We start from the raw sequence: 16,782 nt of genomic DNA on the forward strand, positions 1-16,782 counted from the left end.
AGAAAGAAAACCTTACACAAAAATAAAATTAAATACATTGAAAGGATAGAATGTAACTGTAAAGATGAAAATTAAAGACTTTAACAAAAAAAAAAAAGAGAGAGAATATGATCAGACAGGTGAAGAGAACAGATCCATACACTAGATTTTGGGTGTATTTTGGTCTGTTTGTTAAAAGAAACTGCAACCCAAAATTGCAAAGAGAAAAACTTTTATATATATACAAAAATAAAATTAAGTACAATGGAAGGATAAAATGTAAAAGTGAAAATTAAAAAAATTTTTTAAAGTTCATAAAGTAAGAAATTGGTTGAAAACAGAGGAAAAAATTAAAATTGAAAGACGAAAGAATCGTGGGGAAAGACCTTTAATTCTATCAACTGTTTTCCCCTAGTGCTTGAGTTTTGCAGTTCTCTATGAACGGTAAACTTGGTCTTGCTGATCTTCTGGGGGAGGGGCATGTTGCGTTGATTCTCAAGTGTCTTTGCCCCAGGAGGAATTGCACTGTCCTTGCCAGGGGGCCAGGCTAAGTAACCTGCACCTGATTGCTCCTGTGGCTTTTATTCCCTGAAGGATTTCCGCGCTGCAGTGGCAGCTTCCCAATGTCCAGCGGAGCCAAGAACTCGGCGCCCCACTCCTCAGTGCACCCTCAGGGAAAAGCAGTCAATCACTACGGTCTCTCTTGTCTCCGGCTGCACTCCGTGCTCACCTGGCCTATGACCCAGCAGTTCTATCTTGGTCACGTGACCCCATTTCGAGTCTCCAAACCGTGAAGACTCCTGCAGCGCACACTCACGCCGATCCTCCTGGGGTGGGGGTGGGGGGTCTTGCAGGGGTTCTGCTGTGCCCCGGTTTGTAGTATATAGCACAACAAGCTGGGAACCAATTCCTGGGCTCAGTGATTACAGCCGGCTTCCCTGCTCTGATGCCTGGGAACTCCGCCGCACTCAGGCACTCCCAGTCTTCCTGTGACCCTGGGGATCCTGAGACCACACTGTCTCACTTAGTTTTCTGCCCTGCTTTGCCACCTGAGCACCTTTCATGCAGGGACATCTCTCACCTGAGCAGACTTCTAAAAAGTTCTGATTTTGCGCTCCACTGCTATGTCACTTTCCAGTATCCGGCTTATGGAGGCTCCCTCCCCCGCAGTTAATCTTCAGACATATGGCCTCAGATTCACTTCTCTGCACCTCCTATCTTACAGAAAGTGGTCGCTTTTCTATTTGTAGAGTTGCAGCTATTCTTTTCTTAGATCTCCACTTGAGTTCACAGGTGTCCAGAATGATTTGATAGCTGTCTAGCTGAATTCTTGGGGCCAGACAAAAACTAAGGTTTCCTACTCCTCCGCTATCTTGGACTATCTCCTGAAAGTTATTTTTAGTTCTTATTTTCAATGAAGACTTGCATAATTATCATTCAATTAGTAACCTTTTTTTGTTTAAAGGGTTTAGCAGTTTCACTTCCCAGGGTATTATATCTGTGTAAGGAAAAAGGAGGTTGTTGGAACCACTCAACACCATGGGTAGACCATTAAAGAAGTGTTAAACATAAAATTTCTTAAATATTAGGGGAAAAAGTTTCCCCCTTGTAGCTATGTCTCTTTTTATACATTTTATTTTACTGTGGTAAGAATACTTCAAATGAGATCTATCCTGTTAAATTTTTAAGCTTACAATACATCATTGTTGGCTATAGGTACAATGTTGTGCAGATCTCTAGAGCTTTTTCGTCGTATTTAATGGAAATGTTATGCCCATTGATTATTAACTCCTTATTTTCCTCTGTCTCCCCAGCCCTTGTCAATCACCAGTCTACTCAGATTCAATGAATTTCTCTATTTTAGATACCTCATACAAGGGAGTCATGCAGTACTTGTCTTTCCATCATTGGCTTTTTTTACATAGCATAATGTCCTCAGGATTAATCCATGTTGTCGTATCTCACAAAATTTCATTCTTTTTAAAGGTGGAATAGTATTTCATTGTATACATATTACCACATTTTGTTTTTCCATTCATCTGTCAGTAGACATTTTGGTTGTTCCACATCTTGGATATTAAGAATAGTGCTGCAGTGACCATAGTAGTGCTAATATCTCTCTGAGATCCTGATTTCAATTCTTTTGGATAAATACCCAGAAGTGGAATTGCTGGATCACATGTGGTAATTCTGTTTTTAATTTTTTTAGAAACCTCCATTATGGTTTCCCACAGTGGCTACACCATTTCATATCCGCACCAATTTTGTGTGGAAGGGTTCCAATTTCTTTACATTCTCAGCAACACTCCTTGTTTTTTTGATAATAGCCATCTTGTCAGGTGTGAAGTTGTGTCCCATTGTGGTTTTGATTTGCATTTCCCTGATGATGAGTGACCTTGAACATTTTTTCATATTCTAGGTGGCCATTTGTGTATCTTCTTGGAGAAATGTCTTTTCAAGTCTGTAGGCCATTTTTAAATTGAGTTATTAGTTTTTTTTTTACTATTGATCTCTAGGAGTAGTAACCACTTTTAAATTTGACGTTTTCTTATTTCAGATATTTTCTTTGTCCTTAAGAAAGAATTAAAATGAATCCTCTTATTGTCATAGACTTCACTTTTATGAAATAATTTAGAAAAATAATTAAAAGATTATTTTTATTCATTGAAATCCATTTTGAGATTAATCTTTGCAAATTATATTTTATAAAGTACTAACACTATTTCATTTTTGTTGACGAACCTCAGCAACACCAACAAAGATCCCAACGGACACTAGCACTCCTCCCAGACCACATTTACCAGCTCATGAAAAGATGGCGCCAAGGAGGGCATCATTTAGTAGTCAGGTAAACTTTATCTAGGTAGTATTCTTCTGAATAAAGATTTATTAAAAGGGGGGGAGATCATGTAAATCTTTAAAAATTCATTAATTCATTACCCCTTTCTATAAAGATCAAAATAGCTGTTGATAAATAACACTCGAGATCTTTCCTTTTTTGTGAAGTAGTTCTCAGACATAATTCCTTTTGATTATTTTTCAGGTAAAATGTTAGATATTTCTTTTAATTAAGGAAAGTTATTAATTTAGAGCCATTTCATATCCAATTTCAAATACCAGTCACTTTCAGTTATGTCCATTTAGCTTTTATTGAGAGCCCATGCAAGGTAATGTGGCAGATGACTTCGAAGATAAAAGGATAAGTAGGGAATAAGGCATGTCCAGTGTAGAGGGGGAGACATGCCTGCCTGTACTCAGCTAAAAATGTTATGAGGCAAATTGTAGTTCAGTTATAAAGATATCATGGTGGAATTTCTGGTGGAAGTACTTATGGTTGGGGATAATCATCACTCCAGTGTTATTTTTTATTTTGCTTCCTAGTCCATAAATTCCCAGTCTGTTGGTCAATTGTTAACACAGCCAGTGATGTCTCAAGCTGCAAATTTACCAATTCCACAAGGCATGTCCCAGGTATTTTTTGTTTGTTTGTTTGAGTTGAGTATTTTAAAATGATAAATTGTTTTAAGCTAATAGAGATTTTTAAAAATACATACTTTTAGTGCGGTGAATCTCACCTGTTGGCATTTATAATCTCTGGGGGATATTTTTGATTGTCAGTGATTGTGGAGTATCACTGGCCCTTAATAGGCAAGGGCCAGGGATGCTAGTTGTCTTTCAGGATGCATGACAGTTTTGCACAACAAAGAATTATCCCGGTTTATATGCTATAACACCCCCAACTGAGAGACACTGCAGACAGAAAGCTATTAAAGATGAAATATAGCTCTTCTTTTTGTTCTTCCTGTGAATATTGGAAGAATCAAGTAATTTTATTCATATATTCATTCATTCATATATGGGACATTTATTGAGATACTTGAGTTATTACAGGTGCCGGCAATACAAATACATGTAAACTATGAGACTTTATTACATCTAGAAGGAATGACCTAGAACTACAATGCGGTATTATATAGTCTGTGCTCAAGGTATATAGGCTCAATGTATATAGGCTGATATGTGAGCAGTTTAGATGGGCCCCTAATTCAGCCTAAGTGAAGGAAAACTTTCTGGAAGAATTGTTGCTTGGGCTGAGTCCTAAATACAGACATTAGCAGGAGAAAGGAGAGGTGTTAACAAAAGTGACACTAAGTTAACTTTTGATTATAACTTCCCAATTTGGAATTTATGACTCTGCATTCATTCAGAGCCTCAAACACATTAAAAAATACTAGGTAGTGGTAAAAATAATCCAAACTGTTTTGTTTAGTTCAGTATACCTTGACTTAGCAGTATTTCAAATATGATAGTTAACAATAGGTAAAAATGGTTTTCTAAAAATACCTTTGTCTTATATGGTTATTATTTAAATTATACATACATAATTTTAGCCATTATCTGACACCTGTACAAGCATATTGACAATGTTGTAAATTACCCAAACATCATAATCTTTACTTCCAGCAACAAATGATCATGTAAGGTGCTTAAATATTACCTGTAGTTGTAATAGTTTTTATCAACATTTGTTCTGAAGGTTAACAGATTTTTTAATGTAAATATTAGACATACTTTCAATTATTAGTTTACTAATCTCAAGATACTGAATGAGTATTAACATTTTAAAGGGATATTTTCATGAAATTAACATCTACTATGTCAAAAATGTTAGTAAGTATTCAGATATCATATTTCATTGAGTGATAAAGCCAAATACTTGGCTCTTAGTTCTATAATTTTATTTCCTGTTATTCTGCCTTCTGTATTTGTATCTGTTATTTGCATTTAGTAGAAATCCTTTAAGTGATGACAATGTAATGTTTACCCAAAGGTATAAATAACTTTTGTTAGGATAAAATACAACACTTTGAATATTTTTTAAGGACATGAGGGAGCTGAGGTACAAAATTTGTAATGTGTTCTCATACTTAGTGTAATCTAATATATGATCTGATGATTGTTAACTTCAGAAGTCAGAGTTCTATACTTTTTGAAAGGTTATATTCAGTATCCTCAACAGAAACTTTTGAAGATAGAGAAAAAAAGCTTTTGGGAGGGCATTGCTCACTTTTAGATGTAGTTCACTATAGGAGACTTTTTTTTTTTTTTTAGATTTTATTTATTTGAGAGAGATTATGAGTTGCAGGGAGGAGCAGAGACAGTGGGAAAAGCAGACTCCCTGCTGAGCAGGGAACCCAGTGTGGGGCTCAATCCCAGAATCCTGGGATCTTGACCTGAGCCAAAGGCAGACACTTAATTGACTGAGCCACCCAGGCGCCCCTGTAGGACTATTTTAAGATTAAGACACATTTCCAATAAATTGGAATTCTTTCTGCTATACTATATCCTGTGCTAAATATTCATGGAAATAATTAAATGAGCATGTATACACTTAAGTAATGAATCACTAAGTGTGGCTAAATTTCAAGCAGTAGTAAATAGAAGCTGTTTATGACTCAAGTGAAACCGTGAAATAAGATTGAAAATCCTGGAAGTAGAATAACTGTTTTCATTCATGTATGCATTTATTCATTCATAATTGCTTAGTCTTTAAAAGCCTACATTTCATGCTTGTTTGAGAACAGTTTCAGTTGAAAATATGATTAAAAATATGGTTAGTTATCTGTTAGATTTTTATAACCTTCTAATGATGTGTACAAAGAAGACATTCTAAGGATGACAGAATTTGATATGAATAACTCTAGGAGCAGGCTACTTTTTCATTTATTAAATGATAGAAATTAAGTAACTTGTTCTAGGAAATGGTAGAGCCACAATATAAGCTCTGGTCTTTTTGTTGTTATTGTTATTATTTATTTTAGAGAGAGCAAGTGGGCAGGGGTGGGGCAGAGGGAGAGAGAGAAAGAGAATCTCAAGCAGACTTTGTGTTGAGTGCAGAGCCTGATGCAGGGCTCAATCTCAGGACCTGGAGACTATGACCTGAGCCAAAATCAAGAGTTGCAGGCTTAACCAACTGAGCTCTGGTCTTCGAATGCCAATGTGTACTTGAAATCAGTCAAGATCTGGTCAGAAGTCAGAAATAATATCAGAAATTTGAAATAGGGGTAATAATAAAGTTATTAACAGGGAATCCTAAATAATACAGGGATAATGGATGTAGAGAGCATCCACTAACTGTGAGAGGGAGAGTATAGTATGCAAAGAAGGAGCAACTTGGAAAACTCCCCCAGCCCTCCTAAACTCTTCTTCCTCCAGGCCAGGTTGAAACTCAGTTCCCATTGGGGCTGGTGTGGCTGCAGCCACTGGATGAGAGAGAGGTTCACTGAGGTGCCACAGACCAGGGCTGGAGAGCAGGAAGCCACCTGCTGGGGTACCAGCAAAATTTGCAGGGGAGCTTCCCATAAGGATGCCAGTAAGACTTGCTGGAAAGCCACCTCCTTTTGCAGTATCCCTCCAGCTCCATCTACTGACATGACTAAGTTTGTGTCTGCTGACAAAGGAGAAATATTTATAGGGTCCAGCTCCAGTAGCACAAAGCCAAGCAAAGGTGGGTGAATTAGGAGCTGAGAGGCAATACATTGAAAACTGGCATAACATTCTTAGCTCATGATATATACTGCTTATTTTTCACATTGCATAATTATGAAGAGTAAAGTGATTCTAAAATATGTTACACTTTTCCCATACATGGTACTTCAGTTTCAGTTTTCAGCTCAATTAGGAGCCATGCAGCATCTAAAAGACCAATTAGAGCAACGGACACGGATGATAGAGGCAAATATTCATCGACAACAAGAAGAACTAAGAAAAATTCAAGAACAACTTCAAATGGTCCATGGTCAAGGGCTGCAGGTAAGCTATTATATTTGAATACAAGCAAAATATGTCGTTCACATTTTGGTTTCTTAGGAAAATTGACTTTTCTTAATTAAAAATGAGAAGCAAGAGCTAACATTTCATCAGTTTAGTTCAGTAAATACTCATTGATTACCTACTCAGTATGATTGCATTTACAGTCTGATTCATTCCTAAGAGTATTTCCATCAAAATCCTTGTTTCTCCAGATTAGAGTCCTCTTTTAGCAGTCTAATTTTTAGTAAACTTAAACCGATAATACAGTATTTTATTATAGACTTTTAGGTATATGTAGGTACAGAGTTTATAAATCAATCATCAATCATTGTTTTAGTAAACTTCCAGTAGATATGATTCGAATTAGTCTTATTTGATCAGTGGACGGGGCCACTAAAATTGTATCTCTCAGAAGAGACTAAGATTTTGGAGAAGGGAAACTTTAAGTGGAAAAAAAAAAAAAAAGCTACTTCTATCTAATCCATACATTATAAACAATGAGTGATGCAGAACTGCCAGTCCACAGACCTTTGAGTAGCACTTGAGTTTGAGTAATGCTAGCTGGTAGAACAAACAATGCCCAACATGTAAAATATTCAAACAAGTAGAGGTTTTGAAATTTATCACCCTTTTTCTGACAGTTGGAAACATGATAAGGTTAGGATGACTGGAAGAACAAATAAGAATTATATTTTATCCAGTAATTGTTTATTGCTAATTGTTCACTCAGAATGACTTAGCCATCCTGTTACTTGCTTTTTAAACTTAATTTGTAGCTTGTTTTTGCTTTCTTTTTTTAAATTGCTCTCATTCTTCTTTGTTTTTAATCTACAAAGCTCATTTTAATGTAATCTTTATTTTTACAGATGTTTTTACAACAGTCAACCCCTGGTTTGAGTTTTGGTTCTGTTCAACTTTCTTCTGGAAATTCATCTAACATCCAGCAACTCACACCTATAAATATGCAGGGACAGGTCGTTCAAACTAACCAAATTCAAAGTGGAATGAATACTGGACACATTGGCACAACTCAGCATATGATACCACAGCAGACTTTACAGAGTACATCAAGTCAGGTAACAGTATTAAGTGCGGTGGGCTCTGGAGTGTTGAGTGATTGAAATGTATACTATTGTAGAAAATTCCATATTTTAACCTTGAATAGTAATAATCAGAAGTTTAGTTTTGAGGGTGACCATTAAAATATTTTGTGCAAAATTGTTAAATTGCTAATGTTATAAATGCTTTCAGTATCCCGACATTTAAAAATTTTGCAGTTCATTTAAAATGAACATGCAGAGTACTTCTGTATGTTAAAAAGGTTTGACTTACAAAAGAGACTGACCAGGAAACATGTTACTATATGTGAAGAATAAACTGTTAACGATAGTGATAGTTTAGTCAGTATTCTAGGAAATTTCATGTAAATTTCAGGAAATTTGATGCAGGTAATTGGTATATATCGGTGACTGTAAATCCCAAGACTTCAAGTGAAATCTATAAAGATGTCTAATGTCAGTCACTCACTTTGGGCATTTAACAGAAGTTCTAAAGTTCATAGCTTATATTCCAGCAATATATTGAAGACTGATTCATTCGCAATTACTACAAATCTTTTTCCTTTGTAGTTAGATTTCTCCCAGAGTAATGTCCTGCTTCTTTTTTGGTCACGTCAACTATTGTTAGAGTGATGAATAGTGGATGCATATTTCCTGAAAAAAATTTTTTTCATTTAATTCATCTGTAATATCTTCTGTTTTCTAGCAGAGTCAACAAAATGTACTGAGTGGGCACAGTCAACAAACATCTCTTCCCAGTCAGACACAGAGCACTCTCACAGCCCCACTGTATAACACTATGGTGATCTCGCAGCCGGCAGCTGGAAGCATGGTCCAGATTCCGTCTAGCATGCCACAGAACAGTACCCAGAGTGCTGCAGTAACTACGTTCACTCAGGACAGACAGATCAGGTGGTTGTCATATTTCGGTAGTCATTCCAAAGCTGTAAAAATTGATTAATTAAACAGTAATTTGATTTTTAAAAATATGATTTTAGTTTGTAGCTAACTCCCGCCAGCATTCTTGAATTAGAAATAAAAATGCAGAAGGGTGTCTGGGTGGCTCAGTTGGTTAAGCATCTGCCTTCGGCTTGGGTCGTGATCCCAGGGTCCTGGGATTGAGCCCCACATTGGGCTCCCTGCTCAGTGGGGAGCCTGCTTCTCCCTCTCCTCCCTGCTTGTGCTCTCTCTTGCTTTTTTTCTCTTTCTCGCTCTCTCAAATGGGAAAAGAAAAATGCAGAATATGTCCATTGTTTAAGGACGTTATAGTAAAAGAATTCCTGTCCAAAAATGTTCTACCAAATATTATAGAATCCAATATCCATAGCATACTGTTACAGGAGTTTTAGGACAGGCTTTGTATGACTGTGAAACTTTGTTTTAATACAGATGTTGATGAGTTTTCATCCAGTAACCGTGATTAAGGTTTATACTACCATAGTTTATATAGCTTATGGAATAAAAGTAACTTACCTTTCTTGAGTTTGTTGAGTACTGTACTAGGTGCTCAAAATACACTATCTCATTTAATTCTTTCTTTCTTTTTTTTTTTAAATATGTGTTGGGTCTTTTATTTCCCAGATAAGAAAAGAGTGAGTTTATAGTAATTTGGTTAGGGGCTTATAGGTAGTTAAGGGGGTGATGAGTAGTTTCTAAATTTAAGCCTAGGTATCTGATTTCAAAACTCAAGTGCTTAAATTTATAGTACACTAAACTTTTGTGGGCCATTCTAGAAAAACAACCATTTATGACTTATTTTAGTGGGCAGTCCAAATAGCTGACATAGAAACAAATATTCTGAAGAAATGCCATTATTTCATATTTTGGGAAGCTTTTAACAACTACAGGATCTCTATGGTCTTAAAACTTGTATTTTAAAAATTTTTTAGTTTTTACTTATTTTACTGCAATACAAGTAGGCTACTGCTTTTATAATACAATTTTGTTGTATCAAACTGCTTGGTAGGTTTTATTAAAATCCTATTAATTTCCAGAGAGTAAAGAAGCTGCAGGATCACAGAGGCAATGAGAGCATGGAGAACTCATTGCTTCTCTTTGGAACTCAGTTCCTCAAGTGAAGTCCAACTTTTCGCTCTGAATTCTAAAAGGAGGTATTATGAATGTGCTCCATAGAAATGTAGAGGATTACTTTTAAAACCTGAGGAAGACGTCATTAATCTAGAATGCTGATGTACATTTTGGAGGATACAACTTAGCAACTATTTGTGGACCTCTTTTTTTTTTTGAGGGGAAAATACATATTTCAGCAAATATTGGAGTGCCTACTTAAGTGAGTATGGCACATTCTTTGTCCCAAGAGAATAATCAGACTCGTAAGCCGTAGAAGGTTAAACAAATCAGTATTATTTGGCATGATAAATACTTCTTCCTAGGTCTTTAAAAAAAGGAAGTGAGCAGTTTTATGGGTTGAGGCAAAGAGGTGAAGAGAGGAGTGTGGTCAAGGCCAGGTTTCACAGAGGAGGTCCTTGGCCTGAGTCTTAAAGAGCTAGACTTTTTCATGTGACAGGGAGTCTCAGAAGGGTGTTCTAAACAGAGGGAATAGTATATACAAAGTCACAGAAGTGAAAGTTAAGCATTAAGTAGACTGAAGAATGTCTCTTGGTGCCAGAGATGGATGAAGTATTCTCATCACATTTTACCAGTGAGCAGTTGGGGCAGTTTCTTTTAAGATTACAGATAAATGAGCATTTAGTATTTCTGTGCCCAAGCCACTTTGTAAATGTTACTTTTCTTTGGGCATTATTCTTCATATGTGAATTTTTAAATTCTTCTATACATATTTTTTGCATTAAATAATGCATTCAGTCCTGAAGTGTATAAAATAGCCTATTTTATTTTCAAGATTTGGTGTGGATTCAAAAATAGATTTACTTTGTCTTTTGGACCACATAAATAATAAAGTGCATTTCTCCTAACTTTAACACCACTATGTACTTGACACAGTTTATAACTGCAGTTATGTTGTGCTCCATTCACAGTGGAGTCATAGCTCTGTAATGGCCAGTGTTAGAAACTAACTCACAGAAAAGGCAAATAGAAATAATATTGTTCCCTGAACAGTTACCATTTTTTGTTATTTTTTTAATTAAGATAGAAGAAGGAAGGTGGGGAGGGAGCGAATATTAGTGAATTCTAACACAGTGGGTACTGTGCTATATCAATGAATTTATAAATTGAGGGTACTTTTATTCACTGCTAGAAGGTCATTTAATTTTGAATTATGTTTATAAGATACAACTTGCAGTGTAAGTATCTTCTTGTAAAACGTAGAGGTTTTTAAAAATCCCTTATGATAGCTTTAACTTTATTCATGATTAGCAAAATGAACACATGCCACATATAGCTGACTCCCCAAGTACCTAGAATATTATAAAAAGAAGATATTTTTTAACAGATTTAAAACTCCCCCCCCCCCCCCCCCGTGATAAAATATACATGAAATTTACCGTGTTAAAACCTATTTCAACATGTGCATTTCATTGACATTGAGTACATTTATACTGTTGGGACCATCACTACCATCAATCTCCAGAACTTTTTTCTTAGTCCCAAACTGAAACTCCATGCCCATTGAACAATAATTCCCCATTCCTCCTCCCCTCTAAGTCCTGGAAGCCACCATTCTGCTTTCTAAGCACGTAAGTCTATGAATTTGACTACTCTAGATACAAATGGAATTGTATAATATGTGTGTCTTTTGTGACTGGCTTATTTCACTTGGCACAGTGTTCTCAAGGTCTGTCCATGTTGTGGCATGTGTCAGAATTTTATTCCTTTTATTTTAAGGTATTTATTTATTCAGTCATTCGTTCATTCATTCATTCATTTAGAGAGTGAGAGTGGGGAGGGACAGAGGGAGAGGGAGAGAATCTTAAGCAGGCTCCACGTTCAGAGCCCAATGTGGGGCTTGATCTCCGGACCCTGAGATCATGACCTGAGCCGAAATCAAGAGTTGGATGCTTAACCTACTGAGCCACCCAGGTGCCTCAATTTTATTCCTTTTTAAGGCTGAATAATACTTCATTGTGTGAATATACCAGTTTCACATTTCACACATTCATATTGTGAATACACCAGTTTATTCGTTCATTGATGGACACTTGGGTTGCATCCATCTTTTGGCTATTGTGGATCATGTTGCTATGAACATGAGTGTACAAGTATCTGAGATCCTGCTTTCAATTCTTTTTGAGTATATATCCAGAAATGGAATTGGTGGATCATGGTAATTCTGTATTTAATTTTTTGAGGAACAGTTTTTAAAAGCTGTACGTTCCAATTTTGTTTCATGTTTCATGTTTTTAAAGATTCCTTCGGGAATACCAGTAAAACAAAAATGTATGTAGCAAAATGAAATCACAAACAAAAATATAAATTCTTTGGATATCCATATGCAAAAGAATGAAGCTGGACCTTTACCATTCACCACATACAAAAATTAACTCGGAATGGATTAAAGCACTAAACATAAGAGCTACAACTATGAAACTCTTAGAAAAAAACGGGGGAAGTTTCATGACACTGGATTGGCAGTGATTTCTTGGAAAATACAGGCAACTAAAGAAAAAATAGATAAACTGGACATCAAAATTAAAAACTTGTATATAGGGGTGCCTGGATGGCTCAGTCATTAAGCGTCTGCCTTCAGCTCAGGTCATGATCCCAGGGCCCTGGGATCGAGTCCCGAATTGGGCTCCCTGCTCAGCGGGGAGTCTGCTTCTCCCTCTCCCACTCCCCCTGCTTGTGTTCCTGCTCTCATTATCTCTCTCTCTCTCTCTGTCAAATAAATAAAATCTTTAAAAAACAAACAAACAAAAAACTTTTGTATATCAAAGGACACTATCAGCACAAGGAAAGAGAAACGCACAGAGTGGGAGAAATTATCTGCAAATCACATATATCTGATACAGATTATATAAAACAATCCTATAAGTCAATAATAAACAATCTGATTAAAAAATGCGCAAGGGTCTTGAATAGATGTTTTTCTAAAGAAGATATACAAATGGTCAATAAGCAAATGAAAAGATGCTCAACATCACCTATCATTAGGGAAATGCGGACCAAAACCACAATGAGCTACCACATCACACCCATCAGGATGGCTATTATAAAAGAAACAGAAAGAAAGTAGTGTTGGTGAAGATACGGAGAAATTGCAACATACACTGCTGGTGGGAATATTAAAATAGTGCCGCTTTTAAAAACTAAACCAGCAATACCACTGGGTGTTATCTTAGAGAAGTGTCCAGCCCACTGCCTTTTGTAATGTATACCTTGTACTTCTGACTCCCCTTCTTCTCTTTCTTTCCTCTTCACAGATTTTCTCAAGGTCAGCAACTTGTGACCAAATTAGTAACTGCTCCTGTAGCTTGTGGGGCGGTCATGGTACCTAGCACAATGCTCATGGGTCCGGTGGTGACCGCCTACCCTACCTTTGCCCCGCAACAGCAGCCGTCCCAGGCACCGTCAGTCACGCGGCCGCCGCAGAGCTCCCGGGAACAGCAGCTCCCTTCAGTTCAGCAGCCGCCTCAGGCTCCGCTGACCCAGCCACCGCAGCAGTTTCTGCAGGTACTTCTCCCCCGGGGGCAGCTCTCTCCAGCCCATTTCCTTTGATGTAGTGAAATTAGGCATCAAAAAAAAAAAAAAAAAAAAAAAATCCATAAAAGCTTGTTGTGCAAGTTAAATTTCTGGAAGGGCAGAACGTTTGTCCCGGTTAGCTGGTTTTTCTTCCCTTGTTTGGTCTTTGGAAGACTTTCAGCTCTGCCACCGACATACCCAGTTATCTGAACTACTGGATAGAATAAGTAGCTACTTGCAGTCCACAGCAAGGTACTTTATATACAGCTCTCTCTGACTGGAGTTTCTGGAATTCAAACCCTGTCTTCCTTGCAGTGGCCCATCAAATGCACGCTCCTACAGGGCAGGGGTATCAAAAGGAATTTTTGGACAAATTAGTTATAGCGTTATCTTAAATTATTGTGTTGCATTAAATTTTATAATGATTGTTTGGTTAAAAGTTAATGTCAGAGGAGAACTACTGTGGCGGGCTGTGTATTGTCATGGGTGAGAGCATGGGCTCCAAAGTCAGGCTGCCCTGAGATCGAGTCACTGCTCTACCACATACTGTGTGATCTTTGGCAGGTTACTTACTAAAATTCAGTTTCTTCATCTCTCATATGGAGGTGCTAATAGTTCATACCTCATGGGTAAACAATGCGTGTAAATCACTGAACATAGTTACAAGGCACGGAACTAGCTATCATTTATGAGCCCTGTCTTGATTAATGGAGTAAACCCTCAGATTAGCCAGAATGCAGACACATATTTCATCACATATCTCCCATATCTCAGTAGACTGGATCTACTTAAAGGATACAGAAGAAAGTTACCTAGGTTGGGATCCTCAGCTAGGAATTCAGCAGGATACATTTCTGGACCTTAGTACCCTCACTGGAGTGCACAGTAGCAGGTTATGACATCTGGAAATCCAGATTTTTCCCTTCTGGTCTACAGGAAGCAATTTTGAATACAGGCTAGCCTGGAGTTATTTGGAGACCATTCCATGTACACCAGCCACATACATATCATATAATCAGTTGTAAGAGTTACACAACAGATGGTATGATTAGAAAATTCAGTGTTAGGGGCGCCTGGGTGGCTCAGATGGTTAAGTGTCTGCCTTTAGCTCAGGTTATGATCCCAGGGTTCTGGGATGGAGCCCCACATCGGGCTCCTGGCTCAGCAGGGAACCTGCTTCTCCTTCTCCCTCTACCCCTGCTCATGCTCTCTCTCTCTCTGTATCTCAAATGAATAAATAAAATCTTTAAAAAATAATAAAAAAATTTCAGTATTAGACTGTATACTCAGGCATAAATACGTCATTAACTTATCACCCTTAGTGTTATGGTGCAGATAGAGCTCTTAACTTGGTGATAACGGAAAACTAAAACAGGTTAGTTGCCTAAATACCTCTGAGAGTCCCACTGACAGCATCTTAGACCTGAAGCCTATGTTGCAGCTAGGTTAGCTGTTGTTATAAATGAATTAATAACAAGAATTTATAATAGGTTATAAACTATTATCTCATTATAATACTCAATGAGAATTGAGCAAAACCTTAAAAAAGGAGAGAACTTGCCTTAAGATCTTAATCTTCTAAATCAGGGAATAAGGGCCCTTAAAAAAACAAGCACTCTCTTCTCCCTCACTTCTGAAAAAATAATTCCACAGACATGGGACCCCTGAGGAAAGAAGATGGATAATATCGTTTAGAAATACACTTCTTTGTAGATAGTTAATATACAGTTTGGCTTTCTGATTATATAACATCTAGTTCCAAAATATGCCTCTGTTGTAATCCTGTAAGGCTCACAAATATCCTGAGTTCTTTATGTTACAAAAGCTTTTCCTAAGTGACAGAAAAAGAAGTTTTTCCAGGTCTTTGGCAAAGCTTAAGGCTCAAGGATCTGTCCTTGTGTGTGTATTTTTATGTGGGTGCGCGTGTGCGTGTGCCCTTTCTGTACGTTTGCAAAGATTGGCTATCACAGCCCCATGTTTTGATTATGAGCCCTGCATCAAGTTGTGTTGTCAGCAGTGAGGAAAAACATTCATTGTAAAAATTCACTTTCTTTGTATCACCAGAAATCAGAATCAGGTGAAAGAAACAGGCTCAATGACAGTGAGACTTGCCCAGGGTCACACAGGTGGTAAATGGCAAAGCACAGCTCAAATCCAGGGCTTCTGGGCTTCTGGATTCACGTCCTGTGCCCTTGTTTGGCTTGGTTTGGTTTTTTACACCACACTGCTACATATATAGGACTTGTCTCTAGCTTTGCCCTCATTTTTGTGGTACTTCTAAATAATAATATTAATGTTAATATTTAATCTTCATAAAATCCCAGTGTGGAGGCACTTTGTCTTCATTTTGTAAATGGAGAAACTGAGTCCCAGAGAAGTAAATAGTTGGAACAAGTCACACAGTCTGGGAAATGGCTTAGCTAGAGTTTGAACCCAGTGGCCCATGCTCTTGGCTACTGAAGTGCTGCTCTACCCAACGGAATGAGCCTGGGCAGGAGGCATTGTCTGTTTGACTTCAGAGTATTTGTGTTTCATGTGTTCTCAGCTATGCTTACATTTTACTGTCTGTTTAAAATTGTGGCCTTTAGGATCTGTAAAAGGAAAGAGTACGTATGGTTTGTCTCAAGACATAGATTGCTTTCTATACCAAGAAATCTCTAGCTCAGATTCCTTAAAAAATAAATAAACAAAAAAAATTCTGCTATATTTTCAAAAAGAAGGGAAACTTCATAAACATTTTCCAAATACTACTTTTAAATGAGAAGATAAAAGATGTAGATTATGTGGAATCTAAGGATTCTGTCCCTATCTAGAGTAAAAACTTGAGTAAATCTTGATGTAGACAGTGTAACAGGGGTAAAGCAGTGTTGCATAATGCATTTGTCTTTTAGACTTCAAGGTTGCTCCACGGGAATCCTTCAACTCCGCTTATCCTCTCTGCTGCCTTCCCACTACAACAGAGCACTTTCTCTCAGTCACATCACCAGCACCACCAGTCTCCGCAACAGCAGCAGCTGAGTCGGCCCAGGACTGACAGTTTGACCGATCCTTCCAAGGTTCAACCACAGTAGCACACACGACTCCTCTCTGACCTCAGGGGAGGTAGGGGTTGTCCATAGCAGTTGCTCAGATGATCTGAGGCTAGAAGGAAACGTTCCAGCAGTTTCACAAGATGCAGTGCTGAGTGTTGTAGTTTCTGGAATTAGTTAGCAGGGAAAATGCTGCCTAGTGCTACAGATGTACATGAAATACCAGCCAGCAGGAGATGATCACGGGGCCATAGTCAATTCTGACAGTGTTTTACTTGCCCAGCTATTTTTTCGATGGAAAG

General features: G+C 37.5%; 1 protein-coding gene across 2 annotated transcripts in view; it reads left to right on the forward strand.

Moving 5' to 3' along the window:
• Nucleotides 1-16,567, forward strand: part of CLOCK (clock circadian regulator) — a 68,015-nt gene extending 51,448 nt beyond the window's left edge. Inside the window, exons 14-20 of one of the 2 annotated variants that reach the window (XM_044912719.1) lie at nt 2,727-2,827; nt 3,361-3,450; nt 6,640-6,792; nt 7,659-7,868; nt 8,557-8,762; nt 13,193-13,442; nt 16,343-16,567. In XM_044912719.1, coding sequence (XP_044768654.1) covers nt 2,727-2,827; nt 3,361-3,450; nt 6,640-6,792; nt 7,659-7,868; nt 8,557-8,762; nt 13,193-13,442; nt 16,343-16,522 — 1,190 coding nt within the window. In that variant the 3' untranslated portion in view covers nt 16,523-16,567. The remainder of the gene's footprint in view (nt 1-2,726; nt 2,828-3,360; nt 3,451-6,639; nt 6,793-7,658; nt 7,869-8,556; nt 8,763-13,192; nt 13,443-16,342) is intronic. The other variant, XM_021701558.1, reaches the window with a different exon arrangement.
• The last annotated feature ends 215 nt before the right edge of the window (nt 16,568-16,782 follow it).

Source organism: Neomonachus schauinslandi, chromosome 2 (genome assembly GCF_002201575.2).
Source record: "Neomonachus schauinslandi chromosome 2, ASM220157v2, whole genome shotgun sequence".
NCBI lineage: Eukaryota > Metazoa > Chordata > Mammalia > Carnivora > Phocidae > Neomonachus > Neomonachus schauinslandi.